Source organism: Rhipicephalus microplus, unplaced genomic scaffold (genome assembly GCF_043290135.1).
Source record: "Rhipicephalus microplus isolate Deutch F79 unplaced genomic scaffold, USDA_Rmic scaffold_12, whole genome shotgun sequence".
Classification (NCBI taxonomy): Eukaryota; Metazoa; Arthropoda; class Arachnida; order Ixodida; family Ixodidae; genus Rhipicephalus; species Rhipicephalus microplus.
The window spans coordinates 48,699,777-48,719,605 of NW_027464585.1; the positions used below are offsets into that span (position 1 = coordinate 48,699,777).

At 43.1% G+C, this 19,829-nt stretch overlaps 1 protein-coding gene across 24 annotated transcripts in view; it reads left to right on the forward strand.

The window, feature by feature from the left end:
* The window catches only part of mtTFB2 (mitochondrial transcription factor B2), a 124,616-nt gene that overhangs the window by 71,307 nt on the left and 33,480 nt on the right, over positions 1 to 19,829 (forward strand). For all 24 annotated transcript variants that reach the window (XM_075882561.1, XM_075882551.1, XM_075882555.1 and 21 more), the window contains 2 exons: positions 6,225 to 6,391; positions 17,542 to 17,656. In XM_075882561.1, the coding sequence (XP_075738676.1) occupies positions 6,225 to 6,391; positions 17,542 to 17,656 (282 nt within the window). The remainder of the gene's footprint in view (positions 1 to 6,224; positions 6,392 to 17,541; positions 17,657 to 19,829) is intronic.

The window sequence follows — 19,829 nt, forward strand, 5'->3', positions numbered from 1 at the left end:
CGGTTGCTTGAACTGCCTACGCTGGCTCATCGCCGGAAAGTCGGTCGACTTAAATTTTTTTTGTTATCAAAAGGACGCCTTATTATTGAAACTAAACCCTATCTTGTTCCCAGGCCTTCCAGCAATGTCAGATCATGCAATCAATTTGTGTATTCGGTTCCTAAATGCAATCTTGATGCGTTTACGTATTCCTTTTTTCCACGAATGATAAAAGAGCGGAATCAGTTGCCAGTACCGGTACTGAATTCGAAGAACATAGAAAGCTTTGAACAGTGCATTAAAAATATGTCGTGAACATTGAGTGTTGCTATAGTATTCTACATATATTGCCATGTTGTTCGAAAATACATCGCGTAGTTACTTCATATTGCATACTATACCACCATCACAATATATGTATGTACGATTTTATTAACAGCGTTTAAATATTTTTCATTTGTGTACTTAAAAAAATTCTGTCTTCAATACAATACATTGTACTTGATTTTTTGTTTTATGTTCACTGTACCCACCCTGTTACGGCCATAACGGCCAACAGTATTTGGAAATGATAATGTAGATTTTGTAACAGCCAGTGCCAAGTGCTGTGTGTAATTATTCTTGTGAGTGTAGGCGTATAGTGTTAGAGGAGGAACTTGTGGACATGTGAACAGTCAACTGTAGCGGTTGATGTGTGGTGAAAATCTGGGATGGTGTGGTGTTGTGCCAAGTGAATACATATCAATGAAAACATGCGGCGATGGAAGGTGACGTACCAGCCCGCAAAACAGATGGCTGAAATCCCAGGAAGAAAGAACAAAACCAGTTTCTTGAGAAAAAACTCTTAAAATGGGAGGCTATAAGTAAAAAGGCAGGAGGCACGTGCCAGGTGCTGAAATGCGGTGCAGGTGTGCGAGACACCGATGCTGGGATGAAGTGCCACGTTCACGTATGAGGTTGGTGGGAAAAAGGCTCGTGGCATGTGACCCAAGCTTTGATGGAAAATCACGGAGGACGAGATGGAGCTGTCCTGTGGAGCTTCGAACTTCATTGCGTCTCTCTCTCAATCCAGCCCTTTGCAAGCGCTCCAGAGGTAAATCGTAACAAATTACTTGAAACCTTCTTTTCTTTATCTAAAAGCTGGCATGGCTTCTACACATAAAGAACTCCAATTCTCCCGTTTGACATAGGTGTGAACTCCATCAGTTGAAAAAAAAAAAAAAGACGCCCGGCCTACGTGGGATGCGCAGCTTTGTCACAGCAAAAGCTTGAAGAGTGGGCTTTCAGTGCCTTTTATTGTGATAGCAATTGTATCGACACTGTTGGCAGAATTTTGCTGTCAATGTCAACGTGGGCGTCGCCGTCACTCACTGTATAGGTACACGTAAATATATATATGAAAAGGCAAAAAAAAAATGCAGAAGACCCCGGTGCGCAGTAACGAACTTGGTATCTCTGAAACGTGAGGGCGAGGTGTTAACCACTAAGCCACAAAGGCGTTCTTCCTTCAACGCTCAAACGGCAAGCTATCTATATCTACCACTTACTGCTGCTCCTGGGCATTTCGAGGGGAACTATCGTGTTTTCAGCATTACCAGCAAGATAGCATCGCCACATCGTCACGACGCGGTGGCGCATGCTCTCATCTCCAGCGTGTACTTTGCCGCGCAGAGAGGAGAGAAGTGGACGCTCACTCCTGCGCCCTTATCTTGGAGTGGGGAGGATCGTATGTCCTGGCTGGCCTTGGGATTTCACTAAAACGTTTCTGTTGTAGTTACCAGGTGCACAAGACCTCTGCAATCGTTGCACAATATCCGTTTGTGAAAAGGGCACGCTTTTCAGACTCGGCGAAGTAACAACTGAAACGGTTAATTGTGTTCATCCGTACCTGTAAGTACGTTTTGTGCATCATTTGTGCGTGAGAAACGCGGGGAACGTTTTAATCTACTTGCCATTCTGCGCGTGACCTTCCAATTTGTTGCTATCGGCTCCATTGCGTTGCCTTTGCGACAAAGCTGTGGTGTTTTAAATGTGAATCATTTCTTAGCGATCTTCGGCAACTTTGAGCATATCTATGTATCTATCTATCTATCTAGCCGCTTATGTTTGGGTGCTCTCATGGTCACCCCCTTAACTTGGTGTGAACCAAAATTAGCACAAAGGAGAAAGAGAGAGAAAAAAAGCTTTTTATTTTGAAACCCAAGTTCGGGTCTGAGCTCTGGGGTGAAGCTTTACTAGCCTCCCCTAAAATAGTACGTATATGTGTAAGGAGAATCGTCCTCGATGAGGTTGTTTCGCCCAAATTCGTGACCCAAGGTAAGATAATTTCACGAATATGACGCATTGGTAAAGAAATGAATAATGTCACAATCACGTTGCGTACGTCGTCAAACACTTCATGCCAGACAGTGGCACATACCCACGAGTGGGTATGTGCTGTTGGTATGCGGGTACGTGCCACAGGTAATCGACACTTAGTGTCTATCCTTAGTGTCTGTGTTAGTGTTACACTTAGTCTCTGATAATGTCATCGACCTCGTAACCTCTGTGCAAGAACAGAAATACCTCAAGCACATCTCGGTTGCAATGTTCCTAGATGTGAAAGGTACATACGACAACGTAACGCGTGATGCCATTCTAGATGCCTTGGCGAACATTGGAATCGATGGAGAAATGTTTCGATAGATTCGGAGCTACCTACAGAGGAGATCCTTCTTCGTGTTTACTGTGGAAGGCCGCACCGTTGATCATTGCACCGCTCGTGGTGTTCCACAAGGCGGGGTTCTCAGCCCTATGCTGTTTAACCTCACGATCATTGGCCTTGTACAAAGTCTACCTCGATCAGTAAATCTCTCTACATACACTGATGATATATGTATCTGGGCTTCAGCAGTGACACGACCCCAGGTGCGTGCACGGCTCCAAAAAGCAGCGAGAATAACGTCGACGTACCTCCATGCTCGAGGCCTCACAATTTCCGCCGAGAAGTGCGCCTTAGACCCTTTTACCCGCAAGCCCATGATCTATTATCCTGTTTCCATCAACAATGTGAATCTTTCGTATACGAGACGTCACCGATTCCTGGGCGTCATTATCGACAGAGATCTCTCGTGGAGTGCTCACATCTCGCACTTGAAGAAAAGGCCCAGCTCTATCACACACGTGATGAGATTTCTCGCTGGTAAAACGTGGGGCACATCAGTGTCATCTATGCTTCAGCTGTACAGAGCGCTCTTCTTAGGATATTTGTGGTATAGCACGCCCGTGCTTTCCAATGCCGGAAAAACTAACATCAGGATCCTGCAAAGCATTCAAGGCCAAGGCCGTCGCACATGCTTGGGGATACCTCGGTGCGCTAATACGTTAGCAACAATTGGTATTGCTAAAGACCATCCGATCACGACATATATAACTGTCGACACACTCCGGACGCATATCTGTCACATGTCCAGAGTGCCTAGCCACCCCCTTGCTAGCTTGCCACTAGAAAGACCAAAGGCAGCGTTTTCCAAAGTTGTTGCGGCTAACCAAAATTCCATCTCGTGGAGATTCTCGCCCGCAACCATATCACCATCTCCAGAGTGGTGCATGAAAAAACCCACTGTGCACCGTGAAGTGCCAGGGATATCAAAAAAGGCAAGCCTGTCATCTGCAGCCCTTAAGCAGATCTCACTGGACCTTTTGCATTTGCCGTATGCTAACCGAATTCATGTTTACACGGACGGTTCGGTCTTGCAAAGTTCGACAGGTGCCTTTGTCATACCATCTGGATCAATCACAGTCAAATTCAAGACATCACACGTCACGACATCTACGGGATCCGAGCACGCCGCTCTTCGAGCCGCTGTGGAGTTTGTTACGCAAAAATTCCCTAGTAGATTGGCCATATTCTGCGACTCCAAGGCAGCCCTTCAATGCGTGCGAGGTCAACGACTTGGAAACTACCACCAGGTGGTGTATCGTATTAATGAAATTTGTCATCGCGCCGCTTATCAAGGACACGACATTGTTTTACAATGATTGCCGGGCCACTGTGGCATCAGTGGTAACCACCTCGTTGACGACGCTGCCTGATGTGCCCACGATGAAGCGCCCACACTGTTGTTGTGCCCTTGTCAAGAGTAGACGCAGCTAGAGAACTTCGTCACATCCCGCAAAATGCCACGCTTGCGCACTGGAATTCTCCACTTAACTCCAATAATCGCCCTCAGATCCTTAAGTCTACCTCTAGAAACAACTGCCATCCAAGGTTTCTCGACGTGACGCTACAATGCTGTGCCGGCTGTGGACTGGGGTAGCGTGGGTAGCGTGGGTGGCAGATTCATCCATGTGTGAAAGCTGCAGCTGTATAGAGACTATTGAACATCTCTTGTGCCACTGTGCCCAATTTGATGAAGATCGCCGGACTCTCCAGTGTGCCTTGAATAGACTCGATGACCGGCCATTTAATGAAGCAAAGATCTTTAGGAGCCTGGTCGCTCAGCACATCAGCACAGAAAGCCACACAAGCCCTCTTGAGATACTTGACAGCAACTTCATTGAGAGACCGCCTGTGCAACTCGGCATTGTGTGTGCGATGTGACATGTGTCTCTCCTTCTCTTCCTTTTTTTTACTCCCCTCTCTCCCTCCCCATGTGTAGGGTAGCAAAATGGATGCATAGTCTAGTTAACCTTCCTACCTTTCCTACATTTCTTCTCTCTCTTTCTAGTGTCTACCTAGGAACGACGACAGCACGCATAGGCATATTTAACACTCGAGCGTTGAGCAATACCGGATATCGGTAGCATAGGCCCAAAGAAGGCATAGAATAAATGTCGGGTTTCCATCTGGAATCAAACCAAAGAATTCTGCGTGGCAATGAAGCATTCTACCACAGAGCTATGCCAGGTCTCTGAACTACTTTTCTAATATAAGCTAATTTTCGTGAAACGTCAATAATGGTTGCAGTGCTGAGTACCTAATTTTATAAACATTACATATGTACTCATTTGATACAGCCATCACGCCGGGTTAATGTCAATTATGGTTGGGGGTCATGCACTGAAGTTGATTTATATAGCAGTATCCAGGACCAGCATCTTAGAGAGCATTAGCGCTTGATATCAGCTTCTGGTGTTTGTAATACGCATGTTTCAGTTGGCATAGTTGCGCAATTGCAATCTGCCGGTTATATCAATATTTGCAACTCTTCAACATGTGTCTGTGCATGCAACATTTCTACATATATTTAGCGACATTTCATGTTGTGTCGCTTAATAAAAAGTTGCAACACAGTCACCGTCACTCTGCATGCTTTGCATAACGTTGATTCCCAGGTACGTGGGATCTGCCGAATTTTTTTTTGTGCTACGGCTGATGACGATGAAGGGTTATGCCAGAAGCTTTTGTAATCCCCACAATCCCCCACGGTGGGTATGCACCACAGTTAATAGGTCAACATCAAGCTTTTGTAAAGGGTTGGAGGGCATTCGATGAGCCACTCATTGCGCAATTTGCATTATTTCACACCTGGTCTCTTTATTATTCTAATCAACACGATTCTTTCCTGGCATCAAACCTGCCTAAGGCCAGTTTGCAAAGGAGTTCCAAGCATCGGTGTAGCTCAGTGGTAGAATACTGGGCTGGCACGCAGGGGACCTGGGTTTGAATCTCACCATGCCTTTGGTGTTTTTTATTTACTAAATATGATGCCTTCTGCTGCAGAAAGCAATTCTGAGAGCAGTGGGTAAAAAGTATTTCATTTTCCTGATTTTTTAGGATTTGAGGCACATTTCTTGAAACACCAGGCAGAAACCTTTAACGTTTACACATTGTGTGTGTTCTTTAAAGCCATATTACATACTATCACCATGAATGATTGATTACTATTAATGAAAAATTATCAGTTGCGATGCTCGTTGGCTGCACCTTGCCCTTGCATGACATGAAACTGCATGTCGTCTCATAAATCAGCGGTGTGAAGCAAGAGGCCTGTGGGCACTGTCTAGCGGCCTACCACGCATGTCATGTTCTTCATCCAATATTTTTTTCCTCAGTAAGACTGTTCGTACACAACACTGACGTGATTGATCTCACTCATTTCTTTTACGAGGCACCGCTTGCAGTCACCATTCTGTAAAGCATAATCGTTGCATGACATCTTCGGAGTGCTTCAGAATTGGCGCCAGATTGCTGTAATTCTGAATGTCCTTTATAATTTATCCGTATATGACTTCCCAACTGCTAGCTTGATCTGAATGTGCAGACTTGCTGGAGGAGCACCTGGTCCACTGGCCTGGGGGCTGCCCACCTGTGGTGTTAGAGGCCAACGCTGGGCCTGGCTTGCTGAGTCGACGCCTGGTTGAAGCAGGCCGCATCACGTCATGTGTGCGCATGTTTGAGCACCGTCAATGCTTCCTGCCCGAGCTCAGGGTGGGTGCTTAGGTTTGCCAACCAGTAGACATGTCCCCTACAGACTCTCTCGGGCATCACAGGCAAAGTTTTTCAAATGTAGTCTTTTTGTGTGCGTTGACTCTAGGGGAATTCCCCTTAATCTCAAGGAGCAAGTATTGTCATAATTATGACCAAAGTGATTTTATTTTTCTTTGTAAGGCATATCTTCAAATATTTATTTTTTGTAAAGCACTTCCAAAGCAACTGCATATTTGCATGATACTTTGTGATCGAAGTGTAGTTCTATTTTGACACCCAACAACATACAGTGGCTTCCTATTGAATAGTAGCGACACAAAATTGTGAAGTTCGGAATAATTTTGACAATGATTTGTGTGAACGTATACATATCAATGACTGATTTGGGCAAGCACATATTTAAAAATTCATTTGAAAGAGGTACCTACAGAAAATTGCACAGCTGAGATAGCCAGCACAATCAATTTCCATGAAATGCGTATATCATCTGCAAAAAATTAATAGCAAACTATTCATGTAGCGCATAACAAATGTGAGACACAGGACAAGGGAAGAGACAAAGGAAAGCAATACGTGATTAGTTATGTATTATCATCATGCCCAACTTCATACTCCTATTAATAGCGAATGTAGCTTGGAAGGTATTTTATGTGAATTTTCAAATCTGCATCCACAATCGACACCCTCGAAAGTGACTTCACGATTGCCCCCCTGCTTCTCTTGCGTCACCACTCTGCAGTCAATAGTACAAATTACGATGACGTCATGGCCGCCATTTTTCTTTTGCCACTTTTGCTCCAGCAGACTACTTCTCAGCGATTGTTCCCGAGTGCGTGGCTGTAGTGCATGCACTGAAAGTTAGGTGTTTGGGAACACTCCTGTCCTGTTTTCTGTTTGAAAGGACTTGTTGATGCAGTCTGTTCGATAGTCTGTCACAGTTCTGTGTGTTGACATGGCTGAACATTGCATGCACTAGGTGATGATACTTGCACCCGACAGCTTGTCGTTTTTTTTCAGCTCTCTAAAATCAAAACTGGTACTGGTTGGTAATGAGGAGCCTGTAAATTAATCATCTATAATGCACTGCAGCAAAATATGTTATATGTGCCTTGTTAATACAAACAGCCCCCAGCAACACACTGCACCAAAAAAACGCAAGGCCAAAGTTCTTGTGTTATTACCCCTTTAATGTGCATGCGGCATAACTGAGCATGGAACGGCCACTTTGCAACCTTGAAATATTTGCTGCTCAAATGTGAACAACAGTCATCTACACGGCCAGTTTGTGTTGGCAGCCATGCTCCTTGCATGTGTTCTCTGCTACAGTTGACACATTGCTCGCGTGAACACTATGCTGCATATGGTGCATACTTCACTGCTTTATATGCTCACTTCAACTGCTGTGTTTAGCAAAAAGAAAAAGACAATCTGGTTCCACGTCTCTCTGCAATCTGAAACATTTTACGGTAGTATTATGGACCAACGAGCAGTGAAAGTAAACTCTCGTAGTTAATACCAACATTGGCTATTTTCGGTTTTCATATTTATGCGAGTGCTTAGGCAGCAGGTAGTTCTAGTTCCGACAAGAAATTGTGTCTTGGTTGCTGGACCAGTTCCATTGAGCTGCAAGACTAAAGTTTTTAGAAAAATTGGTATGGTATTGCCAGTATTTTTCATGGCATGCTGGTTTGTTGACCAGTTGCTAAAGGCCATTGCAGATTAGATAAAACTGAGCTAGAGTGCTTGAAGATGCCATTTTCAATAATTAAGAAGCAAATAAATTCCTCCTTTGAAATTAACATTCTGCTATACGTACACATCATATTTCCTTACGTATGTAGCCCACTCAAAATATACTAGCTAGAGTTGGAATGCATGTTGTGCACAAGTTTCTCTGCTCAAGTTGGTTTCATGGCTTGGCACCCTGTTGATGCAAGTTAAGAGGATCCATGCAGGGATCTCAAAGGTCAACTCCGGCGATTTTTTGAGGTCAATGGATCTCGTTCAAATTCACCGGGTACATTCATGGGAACGTTTGCGCCATTCATGCAAAATTGCAAGCTTCAGAGTTTCGCACATTCTTTCCAAATTAATTTTATCACTTGCCTCAAAACGCTCACATTGCCTGCCAGAATTAATGGCAACATTGTGCGTGTGATGTTGAGTTTTGCCTGGCCGAAGTGAGAAAACTGATGTGCCACTGCAGCATCTGCTATAGAGTATGTGGGTTTGGCCACCATGCCTTAATTGAGCGTGTGATTTCCTTTTCTATGTCGGTGGGCGTGCGATAGGTGGCAAATGGTGTTGCGTTGTGAGCCACACATTATTCGACATATATTCACCATAACAGCATAAGCGTTTTAGCTGATCACAGCGTGCATTACCGTATTTACTCGATTCTACCGCGCCCTCGATTGTAACGCGCACCCGATTTCCACCGCGAAAAAAAAAAAAAAAAAAAACGTAAGACATCGATTGCAACGCGCACCCATTTTTTTTTTTTTTTTGCTGGCCCGCACGATCACACCACTCGAAAAAACGATTCCTTTCGGGATTGTCTTCCATTTAAATATGAGGTACGGGCGAAGCTTGTGCCCATCTGACGTGTAACAGAGCATTGCCGTCACTGTAGTTTTACCGTGGACCGATGTCAGCACGCGAACTTGCTTCGCCCCCTTCTTCTCGACAGTTGTGGTGCCAGGCATGTCGAAGTAAAGAGGCGTCTGATCGGCATTCCAGATTTGCCCAAGCAGGTAGCCGTTGTTGCGCCGCAAGTTTAGGACGAACCTCTGAAAACTGTAAAGCTTTTCATCGTACTTCTCCGCAAAAGTTTTCGCATATGCATGTTCCCCTTCGGAGGGAAGAGCCTTTCCTCTTCATATAGTTAATTAGCCAGCACCTGCTCGCTTTAAACAGGCTCCGCATTAGACTTTTTTCTAAGACTAATTGCATAGCCCGCACTTGGAGCAGTTCTGTCGTCACGGGCCGCTGTGCCGCTCGCTCCTCAAGCACATACTCGCGGAGCAGCTCTTCAATTTGCGGAAACCGACCCTGCTGTGGTTCACTGAAGCCTTTGCGTGAAGCTTTGCTGTCCACAATCTTCTGCTTTTTGTTTCCGCCGGTCCCGCACGCACGTTTCGAGAAGGACCACGATGCGGCCCGATTTCCGTCCGTTTCTGCACACGCGATGACTTTTCTTTTAAAAGCGGCATCGTGGTGCACTCGAGTTTTTGGAGTCGGCCCTTCCAAGTCGTCGATGCTAATGCACTACTAGATGACGAACTTCTCAGCACACGTACGAAGTGCCGCACATGGTAAACACATAGGCAGAAATAGCCGACGCACCATGCCTACGCACGTAGGGGGCGGCCATTTTGGATTTGCGATGGCAATAGATTGACCGTAATTTTTTTGTTCGTACTCGATTCTAACGCGCATGCGATTTATGAACTCGCTTAACCGGAAAAAAGGTGCGCGTTAGATTCGAGTAATTACGGTATGTGCAATCAGGCAGGTTCGAGCAAATGTTTACATCACACGTGGGAGCGCGCTCGGTTCTGTTTTGGTTTCAGTATTACGGTTGTTCGGTAATTAAACATTATTTTGAAATTTGTTGAGCATGTATATCAAGTAGACCTCTGCGCCGATACCGAAATTGCCGGCGCCGGCATGTCAATGCCGCAGGGTCCATCGGATCGCCGGCGGCGCAGCGCGGGGTTGGGGGGTGGAAGGGTAGGATTAAAATTAAAAACTTGGTGGGGACAGCAACTTGTTGCTTGAGTTTTGAAAAAAGAATCTGTTTAGAATGGCAACTGCTTCGCCCCGAAAGGGCGAAGCAGTTGAAGTGACAACAGTATCTCTTAATGTTATTTATTTACAAATACTGCTGTTTCAGTTTTTGAGATAAAGCAGGTCTAAATACAAATGTTCAGCACCATCAAAAATACAGCTTAATAAAATACATATTCGCACGATTCTTCTTCCCAGTTGCTCAGAACCGAGTCTGTGCAGATACTCATGAAGCTCATTCCAAAAAATGCACTTTCTGCAGAAAATCAACCAACAAACCAAAAACGTGAACTATTCTAATTGATATAACAGGCACAATATTTTGAGGATGAAATCACCAGGTATGGTGTGCAGGCAATGCAACAAAGGATATGGGTGCAAGAGCACTGGAACCAGTCTCAACTATCTGATTTGTGCCGAAGGATGACACGGTTTCAAGTGCGTTGATGTTCAATAGGGGCTGCTGCGATAAAATGTGCTCATTGGAAGTGTATACAAGAAATGCTGGTCATAGCGACAAAATGTAAATCTTATCACTTTCTCAACAGATTCTCACATATATATGTCATGCCTCTGCTGAGATCACCCAACAACCTACCCTTAATCTAGTTAGACCAAAATCTTCTGCACTGTCAGTCCGCATCCTTTTTTCTCATTGCTTAACGTGTGTCAGAGACCGAAGTTTTTGAAAGTTTGGGCTGTTATGAAATGCTGCGCATTTTAAATTTGTTTGAAGATTTAGACCAATGTATTAGACTTGCACCGTTCTAAACACGTACTAGACTTACAGCGTCATTTGTATATGTAAAATTAAGCGTCCATTTTTCAATTGAAAAGGCTTTAATTACAGTATTCTTGCAGTTACTAGACAATTGGCATGTTTCACTCCTGCTACAAAACGACAAAAAATAAACAGTTATTCACCGTACCTTGACCTTGAGTATTGGAGATAATTTTGCAGATAACGAAGTCATCTGCATTCGTTTCAAGTTTAATTTGGGTGTTGATAATCTCGGCTACATCTTTTATATAAATTAAAAAGAAAAGCCACCCGAGCACTGAGCCTCGAGGCACCCCTGATGTGAACGGTACTTCAGATGACTTCGCATGGTTAAACATAATAAGTTTTGAGTGCAATCACATGTAATCTGCTATCCAATCAACCACCTTGTTGTTGCTAAAAAATTTGGAACAAGCTAGAAGGTTGCCATGACAAACCATGTTAGAATGCTTATAATAGTCATTGATTATTGCATATATCTGTCTTCAGTTGTTAAGGGAAGAACAATGTCGTGTATGAATTCAAGGAACTGTGTAATTAGCACAAAAGTCGTGCCATGATCAGGAAAATATGTTGTGTAGGTATTCTACATTCTATTTGTTGGCAAAATGCTCCAAAAGTGTGGAGCTGGTATACAAAGCACAGATATTGGCATATAATCTGGTATTTGCTTGTTTTTGGACTTAAGGGCAGGATGTTTGCTAATTTTCACAGTTGGGGAACTGTTGCAGATATTTACTTTTTTAAATATTGTGGTAAGATAATTAGCACACCGTATACTGAGTACCACTTTAAAAATATGTTTGGCATACCATCCAGGCCAGAGTGTTTAGTAACTTCAAAATTAATATTAGGCTATGCACTTGAGAGGGGCTCAATTTATAACTAGAAAGAGCAGGTAGCTTACTGCACGCAGAAAATGGAGTGTTGCGATTATCAATAGATAACAAAAAAAAGACAGATATGAAGTAAATATTGAAGACATTTGCTATAGCTGGAGAATTAGAGGAGGATTGGCCATCAAGAATAAACTATGAGGCGTGCACAGGTGATGCATTATTTATGGACCTCCAAAAGCTAGATGGATTTTTTTCATAAGTGTAGGGAAGGCATTGCTAAAGTAGGAGTTCTTAGCCTCTTGATTTTAGCTTTTATTTACTTTTCAATGCATCAACTCAAGAAGCATGATCATTATACTTGGAATGACGATTGCTACGTAAGTGCTTTATGCGACGAGTGAGATGGGTTCTGTCGTTATGGTAGCATATTTTGTGGTGCATACTTTGATAGGCATTATCACAAAACTCAGAAAGGAGTGCATCTGCATTCCAAAAGTCACTACAACATTCAAATTCCTCAAAAGATGAGGCTCAAATGTCCAGTACGGAAGTGTCATCAACTTCAAGAAAGTCCTAAACGGTTTTGATCTCAGGTATTTGAGGAGAACACGCTAAGTCTGAGGCGGCTTCAACATTATTATGGTCAAAAAAGCTTTTGTTGACTTCACATTTTACACCATGAAATAGGAGCTCGCAGCTACATAACGAACTTAGGCTGCTGCTAACTTCTTTTCATCAGATCTCGCGAAACTTTAAAATACTAGTGTAGTGAAATACTGCTGCTCCCGGGAAAAGCAGGGTTCGTATTGTGATATCATGCCACGTAAAAAGGTAAGCAAGTCATTCCCTGATGCCTGCTGAGAAATAGAATTCGCTGGAGCATGCTAGAACTCACGACCACGAACTTATATTCAAAGTTCACAATTGCAGATCGGGCTACATAGCCTCCTACCTGAGTTCTGCTCATACTCCTTCGTTTAGCAAAAGACCAATATGGCTTCCTTTTCGTTTGAGGAGCAATCCACAGAAGGCATCGCACGCAGATTGATGTTATCGCATGCACCCTCCGTGTAATATGCAGCTTGTTTTATCTATGCTTCCGGAGTCATCCTTGCTATAGCACTTGCAAGATTTTGTCCACAGGATCAGCATAGAGTATGCGTACAAAATTTATTTGGACTCTACACGGAACGTGAAAGGGATAATGAAAGCCTGTAGAGTGTGTCCATTTTTCTGGCAATTCCTCTGGCAATCAAAAAATATACAAAATGGTCGAACCAGGCTTGCCTTTGTTATAGAGATCTTTGTTGTGATCTCTGTAAATATGTCGTCCATTGGGAGGATGAAATAACTGGGAACCTTTTCCTTTGGCTTCGTTCTAAATTACATTGAACTACACTCTCTCTACTACAATTTCACAGGCTCTTCGACATTTATGTCTTCATAAAACATGCGTGCAATGTGAGTGCTAAGCGTTGAATTTATTAGGATTTTGAACTTCTTGGTTACACCCTTCTTAATTTTACTTGCGCAATCGAAAACTGAAAGTGTAGCAAAATCACAAGTTCATTGTGCATGATAATCCTGCGAGACACGAGGAAGAATGGGGTGGTGAATGCATGGCAAAGCGGAGTAGAAAACAGTTTACAAGTGATATTTCTTGTATATGGAGCATTCTAGAGTATGTGCCCTAATCATGCCACTCGAATCACTGCTCTGGCGGCACGAAAGGTGTCAAAAGAACTAGAAACGACAAGAGAGAATAACACGCTCGACTGTGTATCTTCAGAAGCTGTTTTAGGGCCCTTGTATAAACAGGGCAAACACTGGAACAAGAGAGCATTCAAAACGTCGCAATTGCCCCTCTCAGAAATTTTAAAGCTGCAGGAAAGAAGGTGCAGTGATGTATTTTATGCCCAGATTCTCCGCTCAGGTTAAAAAAGACAAATGGTGGCGCACCACAAATGATACCATGACGGTGGCGGCGGTGCGGTCTCTCTCGGGATTTCAGCGGCAGCGCGAATGGCGTGAGCAAAATCGGGTGGCGACGTGGCGTGGCGGCGCAAAGCTCTAATATCAAGGTTAGGTGCGACGTGTGCCTTCAGTCTAGCCCTGCCTTGTCCTTTTGGTTTCCGGGCCTCTGTCAAGCTGCAGACCACAGCTTTTAGCCCTGAAATTTATTCCGAATATATTTGGAAAAATACAGAAATTTGAATTTGCATTTCAGCTATCGGCCGTGTGACAAGAGCATCTCAGGAACATAGAAGGACCATTATCCTGACATGGTAAAAAAATTGCCGGAGTTGGCCTTTAAGTGTCTTTTCCTGCGATATGTAATTGAGGGTGCAAGTCATATGGAGGGGCATGTTATGCTAAAAAAAAATATGGTAATTTATTTGCAATAATTAAATAAGAGATATTTGGATGGACCTGAATATGTTGCCATATCTTGCTTTAGAGGCACCCTTGATAAGTTTAGCAAGTTTGTATTGGTCTATTGAAATCATATTAAAAGAAATCTTTTGGATTTTTTATTGCTATAAATTATTTGGAGACTAGGTAAATATTTCGTTTAAAAGTCGTTAAATACCAGCTTTTCTGCAAAGCATTGACGTCAAGAATGCAGTGCAAGTGCTACTGGGGACTAATATTGTAGCTTGTCATCATTGGTGTTGATACAGCTGTGACCGCTCGGGCGAATAATAAATTTACGTTCAAAGCGAATTCGAATCAAATAGTTATTTGGTCAAACAATTTCGAATCAAACTTGAATAGTACATATCACGTTTTAAAGTGAGCATATTTGTGAGTATGATTGAAACACAGCTTTTGGAAATGTCATATTTCTTTGCTCAGAGGAAATAAAAGCAACTTATATATATATATATATATATATATATATATATATATATATATATATATATATATATATATATATATATATATATATATATATACACACACTGCTAGGTATACTGCTAGTGATAACCTGTAAAATATATAATGTTTTAAACTTTGCTATTCTCAGAGGATATAAGTTGGAATAGTAAGCTTATAAACTTAAAAGGCAATCAACTGATGCCAGAGTAATATCAAGCCAGTGGCATGTTGCGAGCTTCACGACCGCACCATCAGATGTCGCCCCTGTCAAAACGATGACAGTGCACCGCCGCCGCTGGCAAGCAAAACGCCATTGAAGCCTTTGTTTCGACGATTTTATTTGTAAGACTTGAGAATGGTCTGCATAAAAAACTGCTTTTCATTTAATTTAAGCATTTATAAACATGAATAATGCTAACACCTAGATGATTGGAAAGTGACCCACTTTAACTGGCAGCGCGAACCCGAAAAGAAACAGTTGCGCTAGACTGCTTGTGAAAGGCATGCGGATACGTTGATATCAAATACAGAAAGTTTGCCGAATACTGTCAACAAGGTGTTACAACATCTTCAGCTACAGAAGTGCAGGAAAGTTAGCTCTATATCAGTACTTATTACAGCGAATGTTCTGTGGAGTGCGGTGAATATATTAATCATTGGTGCACGGCGCTTCGGGCATCTGCATTGCAGCTATGCGTAGTACGTACCTTGTTTGCACATGAACACTAATGCATGCATATTGTTCACTGCTGTATGTGCTAAAACGGTTCATACGTGGCCTGTATCTTATGTAAAGATCGATTCATTCGCAATAAAACAATTTATTGCTGCAAGTTTGTGTGATCAGCATTGTTGTTTCGCTCGGCCGTTACGCGGCATCATTCACTTACTAAAATAAATATGCTTACCAGCTTCTAGGAAGTAGTGTACTACATTGTACTACTTTATGGAAATGAGAGAAATTGGGGCTGCGGCAATGAGCGGAGGGGTCACCCATGACACAGAAGCAGACGACGACAGTGTCATCTGCAATGAGGATGGCTAGGTGCCATATCCAAACGCCCTGGTGCTTTTGAAACTTATTTCATTTTATACTCAGCTATAAATTATATAAATAATATCTTTAGTAATTATTTGTTCAAAAAAACTATTTCAGTGCAGAAGATAATTAGGGCTTTTTCAGTTATAAGTAAAATAAGTAAAATAGTCACTTTACAATCTTTTTACAACTGCTGCAGGATTCCGGACGATGTTATTATAATTTTCGTCCCCATTGGCCCTTTAGGCATGTCTTTCCCTTTGTAAAATGTTCATTAACCTTGATGGGAAGATTTGCAGTGGTGCAGATTTTTCCTGTGTAAGTGTTTTCATGGTATAGCATACCTGCCATATCTCTCGTATTGTCCAGGAGACTCCTGAATTTTGATCATTTCTTCCATTTGTATGGTCGTCATGAAACTCTCCCAGAAATAGAAATTGTTGTGCATGATCTGGCCGCATTCACAGAAATGTAATTCAGTCTGCTTCAGGCTTTTTGCGAATCCATCCCATTTTATTATAAACGAATTTAGGGGGCGTTCATATAAACGTACAGTAGTGTCAGTGATGCGAAACCGCGGCTGATATGAATTCGCGAAATCCCCCAGCCAAATTTCACTGTGTTCATTAGGCCAAAATTTGAATGTTCTGAACACTTTTCTTAATCGCAACGTGTGATATGAACTTTAGTATTGACACCGTCGAACGAAGGCCAATCAAGAGCAGCGTGCTTGAAGTTTCAGAAGTACCAATGCGACCGGTGCACTCACTGTCTGCCACAGTGCGTGTGGTTTCCACAACCGCTGGGGACGAAACCACGGTCGTTCTTGACACGATCATTTGACTGTACTCGAAAAGTGTGGGGGCATTCAACGCTCGACTAGTCAAAGCAACGCTGCTTTCCGCAAACTCTGTTGACCAAACCGGGCATATGCGATCATAGCACAAAACAACTTAGTTTCGAATGCACGTGTGCGGCCAACAGACGCGGAATTAAATCGGAACTGGTAGAGTTTGATGCAACCGCCGGGAACAAAACCGCGTTCGCGGGGACGCAATAGCGATCTATGAGCCTTGAAGGCATGTAGCTAACGCAGCGGTAGATTACAGGCAGTAAAGACTTAAAAAGAAAGGTTAAAAGTGTTTTGGCGTTCATGTCCAAAGAATCTAATAGCGAGCAAAGCCAAAGCTTTGACTTGTGCTTTTGCGGCAGCCGACTGCGCCGTCCCGTTCGTTCACGTGCGTCCCAGGAAGACATACGCTAGTTTTGACAGAAATAAATTTTGCTTGTTTTGATGATGCGAAATTTCGGGAGCATTTGCGCTCCCCCTTGACTCTCATCTTAGAGGGAAACTTAGTTTGGTGTTCAATCGCACCAAGTTATTATAGAACCGCAACACCGATGTTGGCGTTTTCGATTAGACCCCCCCCCCACGCTCTTTGTCTCTTGTTTTTGTGCAATTTTTTTTTGTGCCTCCAAAAATTGAAAAAATAATTCAGCGTGCTGACCACCCTTCCTTCCTGTATGGTATAGCAGCTTTTCACTGCAGCGAAACCACCTTTACAGTTGGTTACATGTCAATATACACGTATTTGTTCATTTTGAATACCTTGAAATCCTCTATAATTTAAATTCAAATATAAGTGAATTGGAATTCCGTAGTATACGTATGAACATATGAACTGCTGGAATATTCCCACATGCCTAGAACTGCGGGATTAACAATACCTCGTTGCTTTGTGTAAACATAGTTGTGAAGCACCCACGGCTGACGTATCATGAGCTGATGCTGCTGTTGGGCCTAAAATTGGATTACACGCAGGCTCAGGTGGCTGCATGGCCAACGCGCTTGGAGTTGGTGGAGGCAGACCTGCTGCGAATGCACAACCGAGAGGGGCAGTTGCTGGCTGGTATCACGCCACGCCCCTGGACGCATGGTATGCATAACACCAATGCTTTCAATAGTTTTGACAACACAGGCATGTTTTGGCCATCTCTATACAATTGTAATGCTTTTCTTATCAGCTTAAAACAAAATTTCACATATGCACACTGTGCACTTGAAGCAGCCATCACAAGAAACAACAAGTGCATGAAACTGATTTCACGGGTGTCAAAAATGAACGCTCAAGAAAGCGCACGCCTTGGATTTTGTTGGCTACTTGAAAACCAGGCACCAGGCAGACACGACAAAAGCAGGCCCCACGAAGAAACAAACATCAAAAGATGCTGCCGACCAAGTCACAAACGGAAACATCTCGAAGGAAAGCGGCGTGGTGCTGCAGTCACGTCACGTTATGAGAAAGGTCTCGCCCTTCTTCAGCTTTGACTCTGCGGCACACCGACAAAATTTCGAGAACCCAGAGCAAGCGTATATAAGCAGCCGGCGGAGAAAGACAAAAGAGGAGTTCGGTTTTCTGCCGGTGGGCAAAGACGTGTTCGGTAGTAGCAGCGCATCACTCAGCATCAGTGGGCATCAGTGGCAAACATATTACCAGCGATGAAGTTTTGTTATTGAAGTGCAGTCAGTTGACGACACATGAGTTTCCTCAAAGAGAAACTCCAAATGTAGCGGGACGCCAACGGGCGCTGGACTTCGAGTGAGTGTTTTCTTGAAGAAAATCGTTTAATCTTTGTTTCAAGAACTTCGGACAGAATACATTTGATGAAAATTTTAGTCTATAAGTGTTCTGGTTAGTTAATGCATGAAATTGCACTGTAGTGCGTGTTGTTGTTTATGCCCGTTGTTTTGAATGTGTAGGAGCACCTTGTGAGTGGTCTCGTATTGTATTGGATAACTGCTGAGGGTACACATTTGTGTATTGTTTGTTCTGCCTTATTTGGCTATATATTTTTGTTTTATTAGCTCTCGGCTCTGCCTCATTCTTTGGATCATAGCCGACGTTCGCTGGCGCACCAAAAGAACCAACACTAAATTGTCCGCGCTTTCATGGTGCATTTCGGGGGCTCGATATGTCGGCCTTTAGAATTAGCCCGGCGATTGCCTCCCTAATTAACAGGACTCGTGACCACGGGAAAAAAATTGGAGGACCCTTAAGCTTTGCCTTTAAGAGTTGAATGCGACAGTAATATGCTGTCCCTGGAGCGAAGAGCATATACTTCATGCATATTTTTATTGTGTAATGTTTATAATGTTACTCGAGAAGTTTAAGTTTTGGATTACTACTATGCAATTGATAAAGCCAAAGATGGCTTGTGTCATTGAAGCTTTCGCATATGGCTGCATTCTGCATAAAGAGTAGCATGCTTTAAACCAGGAGCCATTATTCATGTGAAATCTTTTTGAACTTGTTATACACCCAGTACGTAGTCTTAAGGAAGTAAGCACAGTTGTGCACGTCCACCGTGACAGCAGTGAGTGGACGCGCTTGGTTCTTACCACTGTCTGTCTCGATGCCATAGACAGCACAAAGGTTGCCTCGCTCTAGCAGCGACCATATTTCCATGTGCCAGAATTTCGTTGAGTTGCTCCTAGTCGGTTGCTACCAGAGTTAGCTACTTCCTGTACCTACTTCGTGTAGGTATTGTGTTCACCACTTTGCGTTCTTTTTTTTTTCAGAGCTAATGTACATGCTTAGGTAGGCTTACGAAGGAGGTCCTACAATGCTTAGCTGAAAGGGGATTTCCCATGAGAAAGTAGTTAGATGGTAAGTTGGGCCAGTTGATTAGGATCCATCGTGAACTTACTTACAGCGCAACACCAGAAAAAATACAGGACAGGGAAGGAGCAAAAGAGAAAGAAAGTAGTTGTTGGACAAATGCACTCGTGTATGCCACCAGACCAGGCAATGTTGTTTGTAATGTTTGAAAGCAGAAATGAGCATAAAGATGACAATCAGTATATGTGCACGCACGAACAACTGAATGAAGAAAAAGAGAAATCTGTTCTCATTTTTATCGCACACGGCTGTCTCTTCTCATTTGTTGGACATGGCCAGATATGACGCAGGTTACTAATTCAGGAGTGACAGCTTGCCTATCGAGATCAGGTCATGTTTCAGATGCATCAGCATATGAGTAATTGTTTCCTAAAAAAAAAATAAACAAAGCTCTAACAAAGCCAGCGTTACTAGTATACAACACTGCACG